The following is a 24,097-nucleotide window of genomic DNA, read 5'->3' on the forward strand; positions in this document are numbered from 1 at the left end:
CCTGTTTGAATCTCCTCTGAAGAGTGGCATCATGGGGTCCTCAAAACAACTGTCAAATGATCTGAAAACAAAGATTATTCAACATAGCTGTTCAGGGGAAGGATACAAAAAGCTGTCTCAGAGATTTAACCTGTCAATTTCCACTGTGAGGAACATAGTAAGGAAATGGAAGAACACAGGTACAGTTCTTGTTAAGGCCAGAAGTGGCAGGCCAAGAAAAACATCAGACAGGCAGAGAAGAAGAATGGTGAGATCAGTCAAGGACAATCCTCAGAACACCTCCAGAAAGCTGCAGCATCAACTTGCTGCAGATGGTGTCACTGTGCATCGGTCAACTATACAATGCACTGTGTTTTTTGCCACCATGCATAACACCTTTTTGTATGACCAAACAACTCAATCTTGGTTTCATCAGTCCACAAGACCTTATTCCAAAAAGAAATTGGCTTCTCCAAATGTGCTTTTGCATACCTCAGCCGACTCCGCTTGTGGCGTGCTTGCAGAAACGGCTTCTTTCGCATCACTCTCCCATACAGCTTCTCCTTGTTCAAAGTGCGTTGTATGGTTGACCGATGCACAGTGACACCATCTGCAGCAAGTCGATGCTGCAGCTCTCTGGAGGTGGTCTGAGGATTGTCTTTGACTGATCTCACCATTCTTCTTCTCTGCCTTTCTGATGTTTTTCTTGGCCTGCCACTTCTGGCCTTAACAAGAACTGTACCTGTGTTCTTCCATTTCCTTACTATGTTCCTCACAGTGGAAATTGACAGGTTAAATCTCTTTGACGGCTTTTTGTATCCTTCCCCTGAACAGCTATGTTGAATAATCTTTGTTTTCAGATCATTTGACAGTTGTTTTGAGGAGCCCATGACGCCACTCTTCTGAGGAGATTCAAACAGGAGAACAACTTGCAAGTGGCCACTTTAAGTAGCTTTTCTCATGATTGCATACTCCTGGCTGTGAAGTTCAAAGCTCAATGAGGATACAGTACCAAAAAAAGTGCTTTAGTAAGTCAGTAAAAAGTAGGTAGGAGTATTTAAAACAAGAAAATGATAAGGGTGCCCATACTTATGCACCTGTTAAATTTTGTTTGAATGCAGATTGCACATTTTCTGTTAGTACAATAAACCTCATTTCAAGGCAGAAACATTACTGTGTCCAACAGTTATTAGATATATGAAACTGAAATAGCTGTTGCAAAAAAACCAATTTTTATAAAACATTAAGCTTAAGATTAATAGGGGTGCCCAAACGTTTTCATATAACTGTATTGGAGATTGATATAAAATATCAGTACTCCAGTATTGGCGAATTTCTGGTTTCTTCACAATCCCCATGTGAAGGACCAGTCCCCAATATTTCATCATTTCTACTGAGTCAACAGGACTCCAAGTAGAAAATGAAGAATTAGGGTTTTCGGCAAAAAATTGCAGGGCATACAAGTTGGTTTGCTCCACCATAAGACTGACACTTGACTCCAAGAAAAAGACTTTGAAAAAGTCTATTTCCCGGAGGTTGGCAGTCTTGAGCTGGAATCCTGATTGGGGAACGAAATCAAGAATCCGTGGAGCAAAATTTTCAGGGACAGGGGTCCAGGTGGGGGCACTAGTGCTAGGTTGGGCGTGACTAGCACTAGGTTGGGGGTTACTCACACTTGGCTGTGGGTCTTCTCCCCCGGCCTCCGACTCTTCTTCCCTGGGCTCCGGACGATTTCTTTTCCTGCGACTTCTTGGTGGTGGCGAGTCCTGTCACTGGAGGAGGAAGAGTGGGAGGAATAGAGAAAGGTAGAGTCCTCTCCCTCACTATCAGCTTTGGAGGCATTAAAAGAATATGCCTCCTCTGCCGAGTACAGCCATTGTGACTGGGATGAACGGGACATTGTGTGTGTCAGGACTCTGAACATTTTTTACCTTTTGTGCATTACTGCCCTTTTCCAAGTTGGCATCTTTGGTCTCATGTGCACTGTGTCTTCCTGCTATAAAACTCCACCCCAGCCTTCAGTCTGTGCTAGAGTATTCTGCCTTGCATCCAGCTCCTGACCTCTGATCACTCCCTGGCTATACACCTGCTCCTGTGAACCTGTGTGGTGATCCTGCTACTCTGCTCTGAGTTCCTGCTGCATACACAAGTTTCCAGTAATCCTCCTTCATCTGCTGCTCGTGTTTACTTCCATCTGCATTTTGCTGGTCATGTAAGCTGTTGCTGCTTTGCAATAACCTGAGACTATTAACCAGGCTTCCCTGGTTGAGCTAAGATATGATTTGAACTGCCTAATAAGCATATCTATCTGTGTCTGGACTAAGTCAAGGATTTATTCGTGTCAAGTATCCTCAAGAATAACTGTGCTTCATAGACTTTCTGCTTGATTGCATTTTTCTCTGAAGTTTCCTATAGACTGCTGTATTATTTGCACCACGTGTTGTGGACTTGAGTTTCTCTCTGCACCTGTTTGAATCACCGTGTGACAATATAGACTTTACCACTTATAAAACTGTGTCCTGTAGTTGTCTTGTTCCACGCAAAGAGTCTCCTGAGTTATCCCCTATAATTATTACTGTGTGTGTGGTGTGTGTGTGCTTGTGTAAAAAAAACCTAAACTTTATTATAGTTTGTGTGTATGTGCAAGTGTTTAGTGAAACTTTCTACTGCAGGAGGGGGCTTTCAGGCGTGGGGGGCTGAGGAGATGCAAGAGTCGGCGGCAGCAGCAGCAAGGGGAGCAATCAGCGGTGCGCGGGAGCGATCAGCGGGGCACTGACGCGATCAGCGGGGCACGGGTGTGATCAGCGGGGCAGGAGGGAGCTGTCAGGCGAAGGGGCCTGAAGAGATGCAGGACCCAGCAGCAGCAGCAGGGGGGTGATCAGGGGGGCAGGGGGTGATCAGGGTGATCACTGGGGTGGGTGATCACCGTGGGCAGAAGGGGGCTGTCAGGATCAGGGGAAGGAGGGGGCAGGGGAGATGTAGGAGCCTGCAGCAGGGAAGGGTGATCACTGGGCAGGGGGGTGATTTCCGGGGTGTGGGAGGGAGTGGAGGTCGGGAGGGGGGATCGGACGGCGGGGGGAATCGGATGGTGGGGGGAGCGGGAGGCAGAAGGGGGGAGTACCGGAAGGCAGCAGCGGCGGCGATCAAGCGGCGGCAGCGGTGGGGACAGCAGACCGGAACCTCACTCTCCAGTTTCCACAAAAGGGATGAAGCTGGAGAGTGATGTCAGGCATGTTTCACTCCGTCCCATCCACATCTGATTGGAGGGAAAGTGTCACATGGACGCTTTCTCCAATCAGAGCTGGGGGGGGGGGGGGTGAAACAGAGGTCACAGGAGCGTTCGTGGCCACGGTGGGGCAAAGCCACCCCCTGGGGTCAACTAGAGGTCCTCACGTCGGGTGACATTTTATTGACCCCGGTCACCCGACCCACAGGAGCGTGATCAAACCGTGACACATATGCTGCGTCATAGGTCCTCTTGTCTTCATGCTGTGGCTCCAGTGCAGGCGTACTTTGTCTGCCCTGTTGACGTCATCTGATGAAGATAGGAGGCGCCAGACCGGACCGCGACACCCATCGGACCGGAACGGGAACGCCCCTGGGTGAGTATAATCTAACCTCTTTTTCTCATCTTTTAGGATACATCGTGGGGTTATCTACAACATTCCTGAATGCTGTGGATAAGCCCCTGATGCTGATGGGCTTAGCTCACCTTCCATTTTGGGGGTGACAGGTTCCCTTTAAGCACACACTCTTAAAGAGAGGTAGGTATTACACACTGACAACTGTGAAATGAAGTGAACCACTTTATCAGTCTGCAGACAGGCTAGATTCACACAAGTTTTAAAGGTTATCCATCTGAAGAAAATGGGCCAAGGACAGGAACATGCTTTGAAATAACAAATTAATTAGGATTGTACATCTTTGGGAACAGTTTTTTTTTTTCTTTTACTTGTATGTATGTATGTATGTATGTTTGGCTAAAAATAATGTTTGCATTTGGGTTTCATTAAAAATTTAGCACCTGTTGCCTTCTTTAGTTTCTGTATTTCAATGTCTATTTCTGGCTGCAGAATGGGTTAACTGAGATTGTCAGTGAGCTCATGCTGATGATATGACAGGATAGTATGTAACTCTTTTATACATCTTTTTCTGAGCTCTCATCCACATGCCACATCAAAGATAAATGTGCAGGAAAACAAAGAGCATATAAAAGCAAATGATGCAAAGTGTTTAATGAAACAGAATGGCAAAAATTATTCTTCACCCAAATACATGCATTCATGCATTTAAGAAAAGAAAATTGGTTCCCAAAAGTAGCTACCCCTACTCGGGCACCACTGCTCCCCATCACTAATCTGTGGTAGGAACTTCCTATTTACAACACATGACAATTGTAGCAAATCACTGGCCTCAGTTGTCATTAACAGCTTTGTCCCTCACCTATCCAGCATGGTCAGTAATAGCCATGTGACTCCGTCTTTCGTTTTAACCACTGTTAAACTGCTGACAGCATTAGATTAGTAAGAGGTAGAGCTGTCGCTAGGCTGATGGTCATGTTACTGAGAAAGACAAATTTTATTTCCCCTCACACTGGGATCACCAGTGTCCCTTTTGGCGGTCCCTTCAGTGATGTGTCCCAGGCTCTGTGCATTGAATGGTCCCTAATCCCAATGAACAGGCTTCATGGCATTGTGAGAGAAGTCAGTAATCAGGGCTGCAGCTCTGTGTGCAGTGTATGGGGCCTCCTGGAATTGCTCCATATTGGCTACATACTGAGTCTGACAGTAACCGACACAGTATAGCCCTAATGGGAGTTGTTTGCTGTAAAATCACATTTTATGATGTTTTTTGCTGTAAAAGCACATTCTAGGTTTTAACTTTTTTTTATAATGTATAAAAAAGAGACAGAATACCTTCTATTGTATTGGCCTGATTCTGTCTGCATACATGTTATATGCCTGTAACTGACTGTAAACTGCACCTAGGGTGAGGAAATTCTTCAATATTTTTTTTTTGTTTTTTTTTTTGTTTAAGAAGTTTTTTATTGAAGGATGCAATATTCATGTTCACAAATTATGCAATACAGTGATCCATGTATTAGTGTACAAATCTGCGCCTCATGGGCATCATATAATTGAAACATGTGTAATTACAATCAGGGTCCATGAGATCAGTAAACTCAACAGTATCACACATTCAAAAAGGAAATGACCTTCATTTTTAACTTATTTTGTTTCTTTTTTGAACAGCAAAATAAAGATTATAAAACGAACAATAACTTTTCATTATTGAAACCATATCAACCTACTGGTAACAGTTATTTAGTGTATTGTCACTTCCGTCACACCCTATCATGTCCATTAGATCGAATCGGGGGATCTCCTGCCACCATCCTAGTGATATACCATGGGGACTGTTCAAACAAACTATAAGATGAGTTCTCATCTCTTCAGAGAACATATCGATGAAACTCTCCCAAGTATCAAAAAACGGGGCACCATGCGATCTTCCCCCAACTGTGCCTCTATCCATTCCATACGGAACACATGTTTTAGTTTATTTAAAAACATTGTCAGCGTTGGAGGTTCCACTGTGATCCATTGTTGTAATATACATTTTTTCCCTACCATGGACACTATAGATGTCAGACGTTTGGCCCCTCTTGTAATTCTTGATACCTCCCCAGGCCATATTCCCAATATCGCCCACTCTGCCGTGGAGGGTATATAATTCAAGAGGTGGTCTAGACAAAAGCTTTTTACCTCCCTCCAAAACCCCATAATTGCCGGGCAATCCCAAAATTGGTGGTAAAGGTCTGCCTCAGGAGCTGCACACTTCAGACATTTAGCCGATTGAGATAGGCCCATGAGAAACGAACGATGTGGGGATACATATGTGCCATGGTACAATCTAAGCAACATTTCCCTATAAGAAGAGGCCGGTAAAGCCTTCCAAGCATAAAACATTGCCTTAAGGATATGCTCTGGGGTTAAGGCTGGGAAACGAGCGAGCCATCTTGGAAGGCCTGCTTTTCGTTTAGTGTAGTCTATCTCCTCTCTCAAAAAAAGATAGAATCTGGAAGTAGAGTGGAATAGTGAAGACCTATTTCGTAACATGGTGTCAAATGGGTTTTCCCAATCTATATCCGATAACCGCTCTCCCACCCTTGTAGCATAGACCTCCAAGATTGCACAATTCGCGAGACACCCCATTGTCAAGGGAAGGTATCTTCGAGTGAATGTCCAGGAGTGTGGTCTGCGTGTCGAAGAGTCCAATATGCAGCCCACTGTCACAGCCCGATACCTAGCACCTAAGCCCTCCATCCCCAGTCTCAACTCGACATCTCGATTCCCAAATATTGGTAAGAAAAGTGAATAATGTGCATTAAGAGAAAATCTATGGCGTAACTTATGCCATACCTTCCACATCACCATTAACAAAGGATTATCCGTCACTGAGGAGGGTAACAGTTCCTTATGTGTATGTAGGAGATATAATAAGTTGGTATGGGGTATCAGATTCTGGTCTACTTGAGTGTTAGTGAATATGGAAGTATCATGAATCCAGTCTTTAAGATAGCGAAGCAGCGCTGCCAGGTTGTAATTTTCTAAATTTGGAAAGTTGATGCCTCCATTCGATGGGCGCTGTTCCAATATGGCCATGCTAATAGCATGATGCTTCTTTCCCCAGATGAAAGTACGGAACATACCATTTATTACCCGCAATTCACTAGGGGAAAGCAATACTGGAAGGGATTGTATAAAATATAATATCTGTGGGATAGCAATCATTTTTAACAAATATGCCCGACCCAAATATGAAAGGGTTAAATGTTGCCATCCTTCTAGTTCCTTTTTAATTTTTTGCATAAGAGGAAAAAGATTAATTCTTCAATATTTTAATTTTACATCATACCAAGTTCCCTAGTTAAAATTAATTCTTTCTTTAGTATTCAGACATAGCTTTGGTGATGCATTTATGTAAGGGGCATTCATGCACATTTTATTCCAAGTGCATTTTCTTCAAAGTGCCTTGGAGTTAATCATTGCCGTTAGACTGGGCAGGAGAAAGGGAAGACATTAACACACACAAAAAAAACAAAAAACTATTTACAGAACATTTTGCATCACAACAAATATTCATCATATGTATTTGTATAATTTATATCATGACTGCTGCATTCACTCACATCTATTGTCCTTGCACAAATTCTTTTCACTCCATCCATATCAGCCCCTCTGTCCTCTCCTATGCACAACACTCACTGTTTTTTCACAATCGTAAACTGCACAGATCCATTCGGTCCTACCATACAACACAAGAGGCAATCTCACAAATCACTTAACCATCTATTCACTCTTTCTATCCTCCTTCTACTATCCATAGGAGATAGCGTATTTTTCGAACGATAAGATGCACCGGACCATAAGATGCCCCCCCAATTTTCAGAAGGAAAATAGGGTAAAAAATTAATGTGTCAAATGGGGGGTCTGTCTTACATTCCAAATTCAGCTTACTGGGGAGGGGGGGATCGGCAGCGCTGGTGGAGCATGCTCACATGGGGTGTTCGGTGGTTCGGCGATATGACTCATATGCTCGTGGTGCAGGGGCTTTGCCGACATTATCTGAATGCCTGGAGCCCCCGCACATCGATTGCTGTAATACGGTGGCCTCCTGGAAATCCCAATCTAGGCTCATGTGACATGTTCGGCATTGCTGTGTGGTGTGGGGGGCTCCACCGGCATTCTGCGTAAGCCCGGAGGCCCCCGTACATCCATGGCTGCGATGCGGTGGCCTCCGGGAAAATGCTTGCTCAGATTGAGATCTTGGTTGCTGAGATCTCAATCTGAGCATTTTCCCGCAGTCCACCGCATTGCAGCCATGGATGTGAGGGGGGCCTCTGGGCTTTCACAATATGCCCCCCCCCCCGCAGCACAGAGCACCACTGAACCTGCCACACCAGTCTGAGAAGGAAGTGTGATCATCACCCTGCAGCGTCGGACCGGGACCGCCGCAGAATCACCCGACTCCTGCTGCATCCACACTATTTGTAAGTATATTCCGACTATAAGAAGCACCCCCATTTTCCAAAAAAAAAAATGGGGAAAAAGTGCATCTTATAGTCCAAAAAATATGGTATCTCTCCCAACCCGGCCCTTCATGTGTTAGTTAGTCAAAACCCTCACCTAGTACACTCAGAAACCCTGCAAATCTCATTAATATTCCTGTCACCCCACTCTGGACACCCCCATTTTGTATGCTTATCGAAATATGCGTGCCTTTAACACCCAGAAACTTATGAAAATTAGCAGTCATCATTGGCCCCAGCCTCCTACCTCTCATGTCCTGACTCTGCACTGATATATTAAAACACTGCAAAGTGCCCTTGATGAAGCTTCACCTCCTACACATTAGAACAACTCTGCACAGACGGTGACAACCCTGGCACATGCTGCAAACACTGTTCCCACAGTGGTGCTCCAGGTGTGCGGAATGTCTGGGGAGATATCCAATATGGAACAAGATTTCATCCATTATAAGTTTATGCTTAAAACATACAATTCTACCCTTCACCTCTCTTATTTCAACACCCTCATTACCTCACTATCCAAGAATGCTAAATTTATTTTTGACACTTTTCATTTCCTGCTCAATCCAAGAGTGCAGGCCCCGACCACCAATCCCAGCGTTGACGATCTCGCCAATTATTTCAAAGAAAAAATTGACCATATCCAACAGGAAATTGTATCATAATCCCTTCATACCATGCACTGTCCCCCTCCCCCCACACTGCATCTAGCTCACTCTCTGTCTTTGAACCAGTCACGCAAGAAGAAGTGATGAGGCTCCTTGCATCTTCTCCTGCTACTACTTACACAAGTGACCCTATTCACTCACATCTCCTCCAGTCCATTTCCCCAGCTGTCACCACTCACCTAACAAAAATATTCAACCTTTCTCTCCCGGTATCTTTCCCTCATTTAAACAGACCAGCATACATCCATTACTTAAAAAAACAACCCTCTACCAAAACTGTTTTGCTAGCTATAGACCTGTCTCTAATTTTCCCTTCATCTCTAAACTCCTGGAAAGCTTGGTCTACTCTCGTCTAATCCGATATCTCTCAGATCACTCTTGACCCTCTACCATCCGCTTTCCACTCTTTGCAATTTACTGAAACTGCCCTCACTAAAGTCTCTAGTGATCTACTAACAGTTAAATCTAATTATCACTACTCCATGTTAATTCTCCTGGATCTTTCTGCAGCTTTCAACACTCTGGAACACCAGCTCTTCAACATGCTCCGCTCTATTGTCTTCAAGGACACCGTTCTCTACTGGTTCTCCTCCTACTTCTCTGATCGCTCCTTCACTGTATCTTTTGCTGGCTCCTCCTCCTCTCCTTTTCCCCTTACTGTTGGGGTTTCTCAAGGATCAGTCCTAGGCCTCCTCTTTTTCTCCTTGTATACTGCCCCTATTGAGCAAACAATCAGTAGATTTGTTTTTCAGTACCATTTCTATGCTGATCACACCCAATTATATACCTCTACTCCTGACATCATGTCTGCATTATTTCAAAACACCATTGATTGTCTTACTGCTGTCTCTAACATCATGTCCTCCCTCTATGGATATGTGCATACGATCAGTAAACCCTGCGGGTTGAACGCTGCGTACTTGCACAGCGTCCAAGACGCAGCATCCAGATGTTACAACATAGTAGATGGGATTTCAAGAAATCCCATGTCCACTATCCAACCACAGACGGACATGCAGTGCATTTTTCCAGACGGCAGCTTGTCTATTTTTCTTGCGGAGATGAGAGTCTCCACAAGATAATTTTTATCCATACAATGTATTCGGCACTGTGGATCCACACGGTTCAATGAACATATGCAGATTCACCTGTGTTCAATAGCCGGCAGCGCTTAGGACGCAGCGGACATGCACTGAGTCCAAAGCGCTGCCAATTCTTGATCGTGTTTACATACCCTATCTGAAACTGAACTTCTTGTGTTTCCTCTCTCCACTAACCTACCTATGGCTGACGTTACAATTTCCGTGTGTGGTTCTACCATTACTCCCCAGCAACATGTCAGCTGTCTTGGGGTCATACTTGATTCAAATCTTTCATTAACTCCCTACATCCAAGCACTCGCTCGCTCTTGTAATCTACACCTCAAGCACATTTCTAGAATTAGACCTTTTCTTACTTTCGACTCTGAAAAAAATCTTACTGTAGCTCTTATTCATTCTCGTCTGGACTATTGTAACTTTCTACTAATTAGTTTCCCTCTTGCTAAACTTCCCCCTCACCAGTCTGCCCTGAATGCAGCAGTCAGGATAATATTCCTTACCAACCGTTAGACCGATGCTTTCACTTTGTGCCAGTCATTGCACTAGTTACCCATCCACTCCAGAGTTCAATATAAACGTATCACTCTCACCCACAAAGTAATCTACGGTTCAGCATCACCCTACATCTGCTCCCTCGTATTAGTCTACTACCCTTCCCATGCCCTCCATTGTGCTGGTGACCTAAGATTAACATCCTCAATAATTCGAACCTCACACTCCCATCTCCAAGACTTCTCCCGTGCTGTGAAAATTCTTTGGAATGCACTACCTAGGACAATTCGATTAATCTCCAATACACACAGTTTTAAGTGGGCTCTAAAACTCGTTTTTCCAGACTGGCCTACCGCCTCAACATATTTATCTAACTATCCCTGTTTTGCCCATATAAAATTATCTTCAAAACCAGGACCCTCGTATCATCTGTTCTCACACCCTTTATGCATTTAACCCCTTTCTGTCATTGGACGTACTATTCCGTCCATGTGGGGTGGGCCCTACTTCCCAAGGACGGAATAGTACATCCAGCGCGATCGGCCGCGCTCACGGGGGGAGCGCGGCCGATTGCGGCCGGGTGTCAGCTGCCTGTCGCAGCTGACATCCGGCGCTATGTGCCAGGAGCGGTCAAGGACCGCCCCCGGCACATTAACCCCCGGCACACCGCGATCAAACATGATTGCGGTGTGCCGGCGGTATAGGAAAGCATCGCGCAGGGAGGGGGCTCCCTGCGGGCTTCCCTGAGACCCCCGGAGCAACGCGATGTGATCGCGTTGCTCCGAGGGTCTCCTACATCCTTCCTCGCTGCAGGTCCCGGATCCAAGATGGCAGCGGCATCCGAGTCCTGCAGGGAGGGAGGTGGCTTATCGAGTGCCTGCTCAGAGCAGGCACTTGGTAAGCCTGCAGTGCTCTAAGTCAGATCGGTGATCTGACAGAGTGCTGTGCAAACTGTCAGATCACCGATCTGTGATGTCCCCCCCTGGGACAAAGTAAAAAAGTTTTTAAAAAAAGTCCACATGTGTAAAAAAAAAAAAAAAAAAATCCCAAATAAAGAAAAAAATATATATTATTCCCATAAATACATTTCTTTATCTAAATAAAAACAAACAAACAATAAAAGTGCATATATTTAGTATTGCCGCGTCCGTAACGACCCAACCTATAAAACTGTCCCACTAGTTAACCCCTTCAGTAAACACCATAAGGAAAAAAAAAAAAAGCGAGGCGAAAAACAACGCTTTATTATCATACCGCCGAATAAAAAGTTGAATGAAACGCGATCAAAAAGACAGATATAAATAACCATGGTACCGCTGAAAGCGTCATTTTGTCCCGCAAAAAAAGAGCCGCCATACAGCATCATCAGCAAAAAAATAAAAAAGTTATAGTCCTCAGAATAAAGCTATGCCAAAATAATTATTTTTTCTATAAAATAGTTTGTATCGTATAAAAGCACCAAAACATAAAAAAAATGATATAAATGAGATATCGCTGTAATCGTACTGACCCGAAGAATAAAAATGCTTTATCAATTTTACCAAACGCGGAACGGTATAAACGCCTCCCCCAAAAGAAATTCATGAATAGCTGGTTTTTGGTCATTCTGCCTCACAAAAATCGGAATAAAAAGCGATCAAAAAATGTCACATGCCCGAAAATGTTACCAATAAAAACGTCAACTCGTCCCGCAAAAAACAAGACCTCACATGACTCTGTGGTCTCAAATATGGAAAAATTACAGCTCTCAAAATGTGGTAACGCAAAAAATATTTTTTGCAATAAAAAACGTCTTTCAGTGTGTGACGGATGCCAATCATAAAAATCCGCTAAAAAAACCGCTATAAAAGTAAATCAAACCCCCCTTCATCACCCCCTTAGTTAGGGAAAAATTAAAAAAACGTATTTATTTTCCCAATAGGGCTAGGGTTAGGGCTAGGGTTAGGATTAGGGTTAGGGTTAGGGCTAGGGCTAGGGTTAGGGTTGGGGCTAGGTTAGGATTAGGGTTAGGGTTAGGGCTAGGGTTAGGGTTGGGGCTAGGGTTAAGGCTACAGTTAGGGTTGGGGCTAAAGTTAGGGTTTGGGCTTAAGTTAGGGTTAGGGTTTGGATTACATTTACGGTTGGGAATAGGGTTGGGATTAGGGTTAGGGGTGTGTCTGGGTTAGATTTGTGGTTAGGGTTACCGTTGGGATTAGGGTTAGGGGTGTGTTTGCATTAGGGTTTCAGTTATAATTGAGGGGTTTCCACTGTTTAGGCACATCAGGGGCTCTCCAAACGTGACATGGCGTCCGATCTCAATTCCAGCCAATTCTGCGTTGAAAAAGTAAAACAGTGTTCCTTCCCTTCCGAGCTCTCCCGTGTGCCCACACAGGGGTTTACCCCAAGATATTGGGTATCGGCGTACTCAGGACAAATTGGACAACAACTTTTGGGGTCCAAGTTCTCCTGTTACCCTTGGGAAAATACAAAACTGGGGGCTAAAAAATAATTTTTGTGGGAAAAAAAGGTTTTTTTTATTTTCACGGCTCTGCGTTATAAACTGTAGTGAAACAGTTGGGGGCTCAAAGTTCTCAAAACACATCTAGATAAGTTCCTTGGGGGGTCTAGTTTCCAATATGGGGTCACTTGTGGGGGGTTTCTACTGTTTAGGTACATTAGCGGCTCTGCAAACGCAATGTGACGCCTGCAGACCAATCCATCTAAGTCTGCATTCCAAATGGCGCTCCTTCCCTTCCGAGCTCTCCCATGCGCTCAAACGGTGGTTCCCCCCCACATATCAGGTATCAGCGTACTCAGGACAAATTGAACAACAATATTTAGGGTCCAATTTCTCCTGTTACCCTTGGAAAAATACAAAACTGGGGGCTAAAAAATAATTTTTGTGGAAAAAAAACATTTTTTATTTGCACGGCTCTGCGTTATAAACTGTAGTGAAACACTTGGGGGTTCACAGCTCTCACAACACATCTAGATGAGTTCCTTAGGAGGTCTACTTTCCAAAATGGTGTCACTTGTGGGGGGTTTCTACTGTTTAGGTACATTAGGGGCTCTGCAAACACAATGTGATGCCTGCAGACCATTTCATCTAAGTCTGCATTCCAAATGGCGCTCCTTCCCTTCCGAGCCCTCCCATGCACCCAAACGGTGGTCCCCCCCACATATGGGGTATGAGCGCACTCAAGACAAATTGGACAACAACTTTGGGGGTCCAATTTATCCTGTTACCCTCGGAAAAATACAAAACTGGGGGCTAAAAAATAATTTTTGTGGGAAAAAATTTTTGTTTCATTTTTACGGCTCTGCATTATAAACTTCTATGAAGCCCTTGGTGGGTCAAAGTGCTTACCACACATCTAGATAAGTTCCTTAGGGGGTCTACTTTCCAAAATGGTGTCACTTGTGGGGGGTTTCAATGTTTAGGCACATCAGTGGCTCTCCAAACGCAACATGACATCCCATCTCAATTCCTGTCAATTTTGCATTGAAAAGTCAAACAGCGCTCCTTCCCTTCCGAGCTCTCCCATGCGCCCAAACAGTGGTTTACCCCCACATTTGGGGTATCAGCGTACTCAGGACAAATTGTACAACAACTTTTGGGGTCCAATTTCTTCTCTTACCCTTGGGAAAATAAAAAATTGGGGGCAAAAAGATAATTTTTGTGAAAAAAAAATGATTTTTTATTTTTACGGTTCTGCATTATAAACTTCTTTGAAGCACTTGGTGGGTCAAAGTGCTCACCACACCTCTTTATAAGTTCCTTAGGGGGTCTACTTTCCAAAATGGTGTCACTTGTGGAGGGTTTCAATGTTTAGGCACATCAGTGGCTCTCCAAACGCAACATGGCGTCTCATCTCAATTCCTGTCAATTTTGCATTGAAAAGTCAAACGGCGCTCCTTCCCTTCCGAGCTCTGCCATGCGCCCAAACAGTGGTTTATCCCCACATATGGGGTATTGGCGTACTCAGGACAAATTGTACAACAACGTTTGGGGTCCATTTTCTCCAGTTACCCTTGGTAAAATAAAACAAATTGGAGCTGAAGTAAATTTTTTGTGAAAAAAAGTTAAATGTTCATTTTTATTTAAACATTCCAAACATTCCTGTGAAACACCTGAAGGGTTAATAAACTTCTTGAATGTGATTTTGAGCACCTTGAGGGGTGCAGTTTTTAGAATGGTGTCACACTTGGGTATTTTCTATCATATAGACCCCTCAAAATGACTTCAAATGAGATGCGGTCCCTAAAAAAAAATGGTGTTGTAAAAATGAGAAATTGCTGGTCAACTTTTAACCCTTATAACTCCCTAACAAAAAAAAAAATTTGGTTCCAAAATTGTGCTGATGTAAAGTAGACATGTGGGAAATGTTACTTATTAAGTATTTTGTGTGACATATCTCTGTGATTTAATTGCATAAAAATTCAAAGTTGGAAAATTGCAAAATTTTCAAAATTTTCGCCAAATTTCCGTTTTTTTCACAAATAAACGCAGGTCATATCAAATAAATTTTACCACTATCATGAAGTACAATATGTCACGAGAAAACAGTGTCAGAATCACTGGGATCCGTTGAAGTGTTGCAGAGTTATAACCTCATAAAGGGACGGTGGTCAGAATTGTATAAATTGGCCCGGTCCATAACGTGCAAACCACCCTTGGGGGTAAAGGGGTTAATAGCCCTCTATGCCTGTACTTTACTGGTTGGTTACCGGTTCATGCAGCATTACGTGAACACCTTATTTATTACATTGGTACGACGTACGATGCAAGCAATTATTACCATCTACCTTTCGTGTCACACCTATTTCCTCATAGATTGTAAGCTTGCGAGCAGGGCCCTCATTCCTCTTGGTATCTGTTGACTTGTGTGATTATTGTTATTCTGTAATGTCTTTTATTGTCTGTACAAGTCCCTTCTCAAATGTAAAGTGCTGCAGAATATGTTGGCATTATAGAAATAAAATTATTAGTAGTAGTAGTAGTAATGTGCATAATCTGCTTGTTTTGTCTATACGGTGCAAATATGAGATTTTTCCTTTTTATTTCCTTTTTTCATGGTTAATGGAAATTCATAAATGTACATTTATTTCTGTGATTCTTATTCATAAAATAAAATAATATTTATTGTAAATGATTAAGCACCTTTTATAAAGCTGAAAAATGCCCCGTCAGGACTTGGTTTTATTAATGAGAACACAAGAAAGCAGCCTTGAAGCATGACATAAGTGATAGGAGACAGTTTTAGAGAGTGGGGTAACTGAACAATTTATGGTCTGTTTTAGGCTTTATGCAGGATCACTCATCATGCTCCCTCAGCCTTCCAGAGTGTCATTGAGAAAGTGGGACTTGTGTCGGTGATAAGCACATTAGTGACCGGAATAGCCAAAGTGCAACAGTACATGCTGACCATGTTTGCTACAATGTTGTCAGCTGGAATACATCTCCAAAGGCTCACACAAGAAAAGGTAAGAAACACTTTATAATGTCTGCTGACAGTTTCTCTAAATTTAACTTGGTACAGGACATTGTGTGAATGCTAAAGTAGATGCTGCAGCTAATGCTTCCGCTCCTTTAGAGAAATCTAACTTGTGACATGCATTTTAAAGCATTATACTGTATAAAGGAAAAATCATGAGTTTGTATATGCATACATTGTCAAAAGATGACTGCTGCAGATGCCATAAAACATTTCCTGTTATATTCAATGTGAATACTTTTCTGCCCAATGATGACCGAAGTATTCTTGGAGTGATACCTTTATTGGCTAACCAGAAAATAATATGTTTGCAAGCTTTCAGAGTACAGTGGCTCCTTCTTCAGGCAAGATTACAAAAAAAAATGTGCTCTGAAAGCGTGCAAACATATTATTTTCTGGTTAGCCAATAAAGGTATGACTCCTAGAATACTTCTGTCATCATTGGGCAGAAAAGTATTCACATTGATTTTTCTGGCTAACACGGTACCACAATACAATTTGTTATTGTACATCCTGTTAGATTCAAATCACAATTTATTGTGAATCCGAAATCCAGGATTTTGCAAATAATTTAAATGATTTATTTCAATAACATTTTCTAAGATTTAAAACACATTGGGCTTTTTTGTCAAAACCCTAGAAAACCCTCTCCAAAAAAAATAAAATGAGCATATATCATTCAGCAAGTAAATCTGTAAACGGTAATAGTACAGATTGTGCAAAAACTGTGTGGCAGTCTCCAGATGCTCCATTTGCTACTCCAAATAGCTGGTGATCTAACTGTGTTTCAGTGAGAAATCATAAGGCCAGATTTCCGCTTAAAAATCATTAGGTCTAATATTGGGGTGCAGGTCAATACCTTCAGGGGACATGGTCTCCATAAGTCCGTGCAAGATCTTCCAACTACAGAGAACTTCGGGCAGTATGGGAGACACTTCAGAGATGACAGGATCATCTCAAAGGCCAATATGTCAAAATCTTATCAGACAATGTCACTACAGTCTGCTTTATTCGTCATAATAGAGGCCAAGAGGTCATCTTCTGCAGTCTCTAGCCTTACTAATCTTCCAGTGGGCAGAGAGGACTTTTTTTTTCTATATCAGCGATTCACCTGAGAGGCTCTAAGAACAGGGTAGTAAACTTTGTCAGCCGGGAAACAGTATGTTCCCCAGAATGGGAATAAAACACTGACATGTTTCAGCAACTAACCTAACGTTGGAGTGTCCCTCTAGTAGTTTGTGTGAGATATAGGAAACTGATATCTACTTGATATCATTTTCCTATCTGATGGAATCCCGTTAGATTCAGTTCAAGATAATTACTCCAAACCCCCCCCCACCCTTTAATTCCCCCAGGCCATAAAGGGAAATCAAATTAACCTTTTACAATGGGACCTCATTATCCAGAGAAGACACTTCCTTGGACAGAGCAGAGCAATGTTTTTCTTTAACTCCAGCAACAAGGCCTTTTGAAGCTCTCAACTCAGACACACTGTGGCACCACAGATCCCAGCAAGGCTCTGAGATATTGAATCTGGAATATGACCTATAATAATAGAATGCAATATCTCTGAGCCTAGCTGAGCACATAATCAGAATCTGCATTCTTTTCCCCATGAGCCCAGACCAGGCAGTCACCCCTAGCACTCTGCATTATTGAATTACCGAGCATAGCTACCAGGAATTAAATACAGTAGCTGTGTTTGGTCTCCCTGCACAGATAAAATCCAGCAGAACCCATTGGCGCTGTTGCCGTTCCATTTGTACTTTTGGGCTGAAAGTTATGGGCCATTCATGGTTCTGCCTGGAAAATCATACTCTCAGAAATTTGAGGAGGGAGGCGGCCCAGCCCAGGGATGGGCACAACATGTAGGAGGGAGCAGCCTAGGAGATATTAGACAGCTCCTCATTTTGGACTGAGTTGTTCTACTGGCAGGAGGCCCATTACCTGATGTGGCCAAGGGAACCACGTAACTAAGATTTTGGACCTGTGATCCATCAGTGCCTCCATGTGATCACATGCTACATAACACAGTAATTGTAACCTCTGTATCCTAACCTTGTACTTCACTCCTGACTGTGTACCTGTATATTGTTCTGTATATATACACTCACTGGCCACTTTATTAGGTACACCTGTCCAACTTCTTGTTAACACTTAATTTCTAATCAGCCAATCACATGGCGGCAACTCAGTGCATTTAGGCATGTAGACATGGTCAAGACAATCTCCTGCAGTTCAAACCGAGCATCAGTATGGGGAAGAAAGGTGATTTGAGTGCCTTTGAACGTGGCATGGTTGTTGGTGCCAGAAGGGCTAGTCTGAGTATTTCAGAAACTGCTGATCTACTGGGATTTTCACGCACAACCATCTCTAGGGTTTACAGAGAATGGTCCGAAAAAGAAAAAAAATCCAGTGAGCGGCAGTTCTGTGGGCGGAAATGCCTTGTTGATGCCAGAGGTCAGAGGAGAATGGGCAGACTGGTTCGAGCTGATAGAAAGGCAACAGTGACTCAAATCGCCACCCGTTACAACCAAGGTAGGCCTAAGAGCATCTCTGAACGCACAGTGCGTCGAACTTTGAGGCAGATGGGCTACAGCAGCAGAAGACCACACCGGGTACCACTCCTTTCAGCTAAGAACAGGAAACTGAGGCTACAATTTGTACAAGCTCATCGAAATTGGACAGTAGAAGATTGGAAAAACGTTGCTTGGTCTGATGAGTCTCGATTTCTGCTGCGACATTCGGATGGTAGGGTCAGAATTTGGCGTAAACAACATGAAAGCATGGATCCATCCTGCCTTGTATGGAGCATCTTTGGGATGTGCAGCCGACAAATCTGTGGCAACTGTGTGATGCCATCATGTCAATATGGACCAAAATCTCTGAGGAATGCTTCCAGCACCTTGTTGAATCTATGCCACGAAGAATTGAGGCAGTTCTGAAGGCAAAAGGGGTCCAACCCGTTACTAGCATGGTGTACCTAATAAAGTGGCCGGTGAGTGTATGTCATGCAGCTGCAATGCAGGTTTGTGTGCGCTCCACCTGTTGGCAGTAGAGGGGAAGAAGGGATTGCACACTCCCAGGGCAGGCCTGCACTGCATAAGCCAAGGCTACCACCAGGTGGCAGCAAAAACATCCAAAGCCGGGTCAGCAACAAGCAGTCATACAAAGTACCAGAGGTCTCAGCAAGCACATTGTCAGAAACAAGCCAATAGGTCAAAACAAGATGGGCGCGCAGTACCCGGGGGGAAAACGGAAGTGTAATCAGAGACAAGACAAGGGATCAGAAAACAGAGCAAGCTAAACAGTACTTAAACGGAGAACAGAAACTCAGGTCAGGGAACAAGCCAGGTCATACACACAACAGCGAGACAATAAACATGGAAGAGCGCAGCATGAGAAGCACCGGGTGGTTTGATTGGAATGTTGCAATGGAAGGTGGGGGGATTAGCCTCTCACCTGGAGGGGTTGTGCACCCCTGCACAACTCCGGTAGCGGACCTTTCCGTGCAATCCTGCTCTGGGACTGCCCCTGTGCTGTGCTTCCTGGTCTGGTCACGTGGGCCCAAGATCCAGTCACGTGATGCAACTTCACAGGATGTGACTTCCCTTCAGGTCCTGTTGCCTGGAGATGAGTTCTATGGCCCCAAGCTGTTCCAGCCACAATCCTTCAAGGGGAATGTAAGCAATTTTTTTTTTAAATGTGGTCAATTTAAGGAGGGCCATGGCTATAGAGCACACTGCAATAGACTAGTGGTGATCAAACCTTTTATTGAACCACTTCGCTTTTCGGGAGCGGACTGCTGCCTTCCTCAGGTGGTTCAATTTATGGTTTGTTCACCACTAATCTATTGCAGTGTGCTCTAAAGCCATATTGCTTCATAAATTGACCACATTTTTATTCAGTCGCCATGACAGCACAACGAGAGAGGGGATCCGCCCTTCAGGGACAGGGCACCTCACTCCCCCGCCAGTTGGTTTCCTGTCCCTGACAGCGGAACCTCTTCAGACAGACCTTAAGAAGAAGGTTGAAGGGGGGCGTGGCCTAGCTTCTGAGGATGCAGGTCACATAGTTCGGGAGCTCCGTTCCCAGGACCCATAAACCGGCACACAACAGCACACAGACGGCGCCATTCTCTCCCAAACTCCCCGCACTTACCCCTGACCGTCCGGTGAGTGCATGGGGAAATCTAAAGCCGCCGCAGGGGACCCCGCCAGGCGCATTTGGATTTCTTTGCGGCAACCCCGCAGCAGACTCAGAAATCCAAGATGGCGCCGCTATCCCCGAGATCCTCTAGAGTTGCGCGCCGGGGCTCCCAGTCTTCTGCCTCCAGTTCAGCTGCGGCGGATCCCTCTGAGGCCCCTGTTACAGCTTCACTGCTCAGGGACATGCTGGGAGACCTCCGCACCTCTATACAGGAAGATATGCGTTCCATGATGGCAGATCTCAGGAGGGAGGTGGAGGAATTGGGAGGCCGCACGGATCACCTTGAAAATAAAATGGCCAAACTAGTGTCTTCTCACAATGACCTATGGGAGGCTCATGATAACCTGCAGCTGCTTGTTACCAAAACCCATGCTAAAACCCTAGATCTGGAGGACAGGTCCAGGAGAAACAATGTGAAACTCAGAGGTATTGCTGAAACAGTTGGGGCTGATGATCTCAAAGCCTTTCTACAAGACTTCATCATTTCTGTCCTCCCTCTTTATACCAAAGAGGACATTGTGATAGACCATATTCATCGTATCCCTAAGCCTTCGGGCCTTGATCCTGCAGTCCCCAGAGATGTACTGGCTCGTATCCAATTTTTTTACTATGAAAGAGGAATTTATGCAAGCATTGAGACTGAAACCCTCGCTGCCTGAGCGTTTTGCCGCCATTGCTGTTTTTCCTGACCTGTCCCCGGGGACTCTTGCCCTCCGCAGGGCATATGCTCCATATACTTCAATCCTGAGGGAAAAGGGCATTTTATACCGCTGGGGTTTCCCTACCAAACTCTGCATCCGCAAAGATGGTTCGATTACCACGTGCCTATCCCCGTCGCAAGCAGCCAAGACCCTGTCCCAGTGGGGTTTTGATCCTCCTGCACCTGCTCCTGCCTCTTCCTCCCTCAAGCCTGGAGGACCTAACTCCCGAAGGCGCCGCATCATCCCAGACTGGAAGGTTGCCTGAAGTGTCTCTATCCTCCATTTCCTGGCTTGAAGAATTTAAGTTCTGAATTTTCTTTCCTTATTTTGTTTGCTGATTTTTTGCTGAGACTGGTTCCCGGCGGGAATTCCCTCAGCTTATTGCCCCTTAGGTGAACTGTTTTCTATTTTCACCTTGGAATCAGGTTATCCCTGAGTGTCCATTTGTTTAAATGTTTGGATGTTTGTTTCCCCTCCCCTCCCTCTTCTTCCCTCCCCCCCTCCCTTTCCCTCCCTTCCCCCCCCATTTCAGTCTGATATTGCTGGATATCCCGCGACGTATTGATATCTACGTTATGTGTATAGGTTTGCATGTTTACTTCTGCAAATTGTGTAACATTTTACAATGAGTGTTTCTTTATATTCTATTAATGTTAACGGTCTTAACTCCCCTGGTAAGAGATCTATAGTCTGGCGCCAACTCGCTAAATCCAAACATGATATTATTTGTTTGCAAGAGACTCATTTATTAGAACGGGATAATATTAGAATGTATTCAAATTTATATCCCCATCAATTTTTTGCGAATGGGAAGGTAAAAAAAGCTGGGGTGGCAGTCTTCTTTAGCAAAGCTAACTCTTTTCAACTAATTAACTCTATAGCCGACCCGGCGGGCAGATACATCATAATCTTATGTTTACTCAACAATACCCCTTATACCATTACTTCTGTGTATGGCCCAAACTTTGGTCGGATCAAATTTCTAAATAATCTATTTCAAATTTTGAGTAACTGTCAACACGGCTATAAGTTAGTGGCCCGGAGACTTTAATATCCCGGTATCCAAGAACCTAGATTGCTCTTCGGCTGCTGTGACTAGGAGTGATGCGGCCCAGCTAATTAACTCCAACAATTTTCACGATATTTGGAGATATCTCCACTGTAATGAGAGAGATTACACATTTTGGTCCCCCCGCCACAGTTCTTATAGTAGAATTGATTATATTTTAGTGGACAACGTCGCCCTCCCTCACTGCACATCTGCAAATATAGGTAATATCACATGGTCTGATCATGCACCTGTGTCGGTCTCCCTAAAAGACCCCTTTGCAATCAGACCTCCTTCACACTGGCGCCTTAATGACCACCTTCTTTCTGAACAAGCGAACTCTACTCTAATTGAAAACTCCTTGCAGGAATTTTTTTCTTTTAATGACTCAGCAGATGTACGTGAGGACTCCCTCTGGTTCGCCCACAAGGCAGTGGTTCGGGGTCTCTTTATTAAGATGGCTGCGACAGCTAAACACAAGTATAATTTAAATCTTCAATCTGCCTTGGTTGAGGTGACCCGGCTGGATTCTCTCCACAAGTCCAACCCTTCTCCTCAACTATTTTCCAGTCTTTCTAATGCACGCCTATACCTCCGCCAGCTTCTCCTCCATAGAGCAGAAAATTCGCTCAGGAAATCGAAAGCTAAATTCTACTCCATGGGTGACAGAGCAGGCGCTTTATTGGCTAAACGCGTCAAAAAAAAAAAGAAGCCCACTCCAAAATTCCCTATCTTCTGAAATCGGATGGCTCTCGGATTTATAATCCAATTCATATCGCTGATGAATTTGCCTCTTATTACTCTTCATTATATAACCTAGACTCTGATGTTAATACTCCTCAGCCCTCTCGAGACTCAATTAACGCCTTTTTGAGTAAAGCGAACCTCCCTACAGTTAGTTCGGAACAGTTGTCTTTCCTTAATGCGCCTATAGAGGCAACAGAAATCTCCCAAATAATCAAAGAGGCCAAGAAACGCTCCGCCCCGGGCCCGGATGGCTTTTCTTTTTCATATTATTCTCATTTTCTTGCTATCCTCTCCCCTTTTCTCTTACGTTTATTTAACTACTGGCGCTCTTTGGGTGCGATTGAGAGGGAGGGTTTGGAGGCGTGTATATCGACCCTTCCTAAACCTGGGAAACCTATGAACTCCCCTGGCAATTTTCGCCCTATTGCCCTTTTAAATTGCGATGTAAAGATATATGCGAAAATCTGGGCCAATAGGTTATTGTCAGTACTCCCATCCTTGGTTCACTCGGATCAGGTTGGGTTTGTCCCGGGCAGGCAGACCAGAGATGGTACGAGACGCCTGATTGACCTGCTGGATGTGGTGGAGAGGGGGAAGTGCCCCAGTGTGTTCCTGTCCCTCGACGCGGAGAAGGCGTTCGACCGAGTGCACTGGGGCTATATTGCAGCTACTTTACACAAATTTGGTCTTACTGGTCAGATTTTCTCTGCTATTATGGCTTTGTATTCCAACCCTTGTGCCTCGGTTCGCTCGGCTGGTTTCAAATCCCGTATATTCTCTATATCAAATGGGACCCGGCAGGGTTGCCCCCTCTCCCCCATCATCTTCGCTTTAGTCATGGAGCCCATGGCGGCTGTGGTGAGGCAATGCCCTGACATTAAGGGGGTAATGGTGGGGAACCGGGAACACAAAATTGGCCTCTATGCCGACGATGTGGTGCTGACCTGCTCCGCTCCCCTTGAGTCACTTTCTGCCGTGTCTTCCATCCTCGCCCATTTTGCTGAAGCCTCTTATTGTAAACTAAATTTGTCCAAGTCCACAATTTTCCCCCTATTTATCTCATCCTCTCTCCAACTCCAAATCCAATCTATTTACCCTTTTGTATGGTCCCCACTTGGTTTCACATATCTAGGTATTCAAATTACCCATATTAAAAACATTGTTCGCCTCAATTGTGACTCAACCCTTCGTGAAATTAAAAAAAGAAATTGACCAATTTGCCTGTTCTCAACTATCCTGGATGGCTAGGATACAAATCTCCAAAATGTTAATTCTCCCTAAACTTATTTATCTTTTTAGGTGCCTCCCCCTTGCTATCCCTTCTAAACGCCTCTCTGCCTTTCAAGCTATTATCGACCGTTTTGTTTGGAATAACAAGCTGCATAGAATAAAACGCTCTTTAATGGCTCTCCCTTATGCCAGGGGAGGCCTTGGTGCCCCCCAGATCCATCTATATCATAAAGCTGCCATTCTAGAACCCCTTAAAATTTGGTGGGAGGGAAACTCCTCTCTCCAGTGGTTTCAAATTGAATCACATTTTGCCCCTAAGAGTTCTCTCAAATTATTGCTTGAACTTTGCTTACTCCG

General features: G+C 44.2%; 1 protein-coding gene across 2 annotated transcripts in view; it reads left to right on the forward strand.

Moving 5' to 3' along the window:
- Window positions 1–24,097, forward strand: part of ULK4 (unc-51 like kinase 4) — a 1,043,381-nt gene that overhangs the window by 319,665 nt on the left and 699,619 nt on the right. For both annotated transcript variants that reach the window (XM_077269069.1, XM_077269068.1), the window contains exon 21: window positions 15,612–15,794. In XM_077269069.1, coding sequence (XP_077125184.1) covers window positions 15,612–15,794 — 183 coding nt within the window. The remainder of the gene's footprint in view (window positions 1–15,611; window positions 15,795–24,097) is intronic.

Source organism: Ranitomeya variabilis, chromosome 6 (genome assembly GCF_051348905.1).
Source record: "Ranitomeya variabilis isolate aRanVar5 chromosome 6, aRanVar5.hap1, whole genome shotgun sequence".
Taxonomy (NCBI): Eukaryota; Metazoa; Chordata; class Amphibia; order Anura; family Dendrobatidae; genus Ranitomeya; species Ranitomeya variabilis.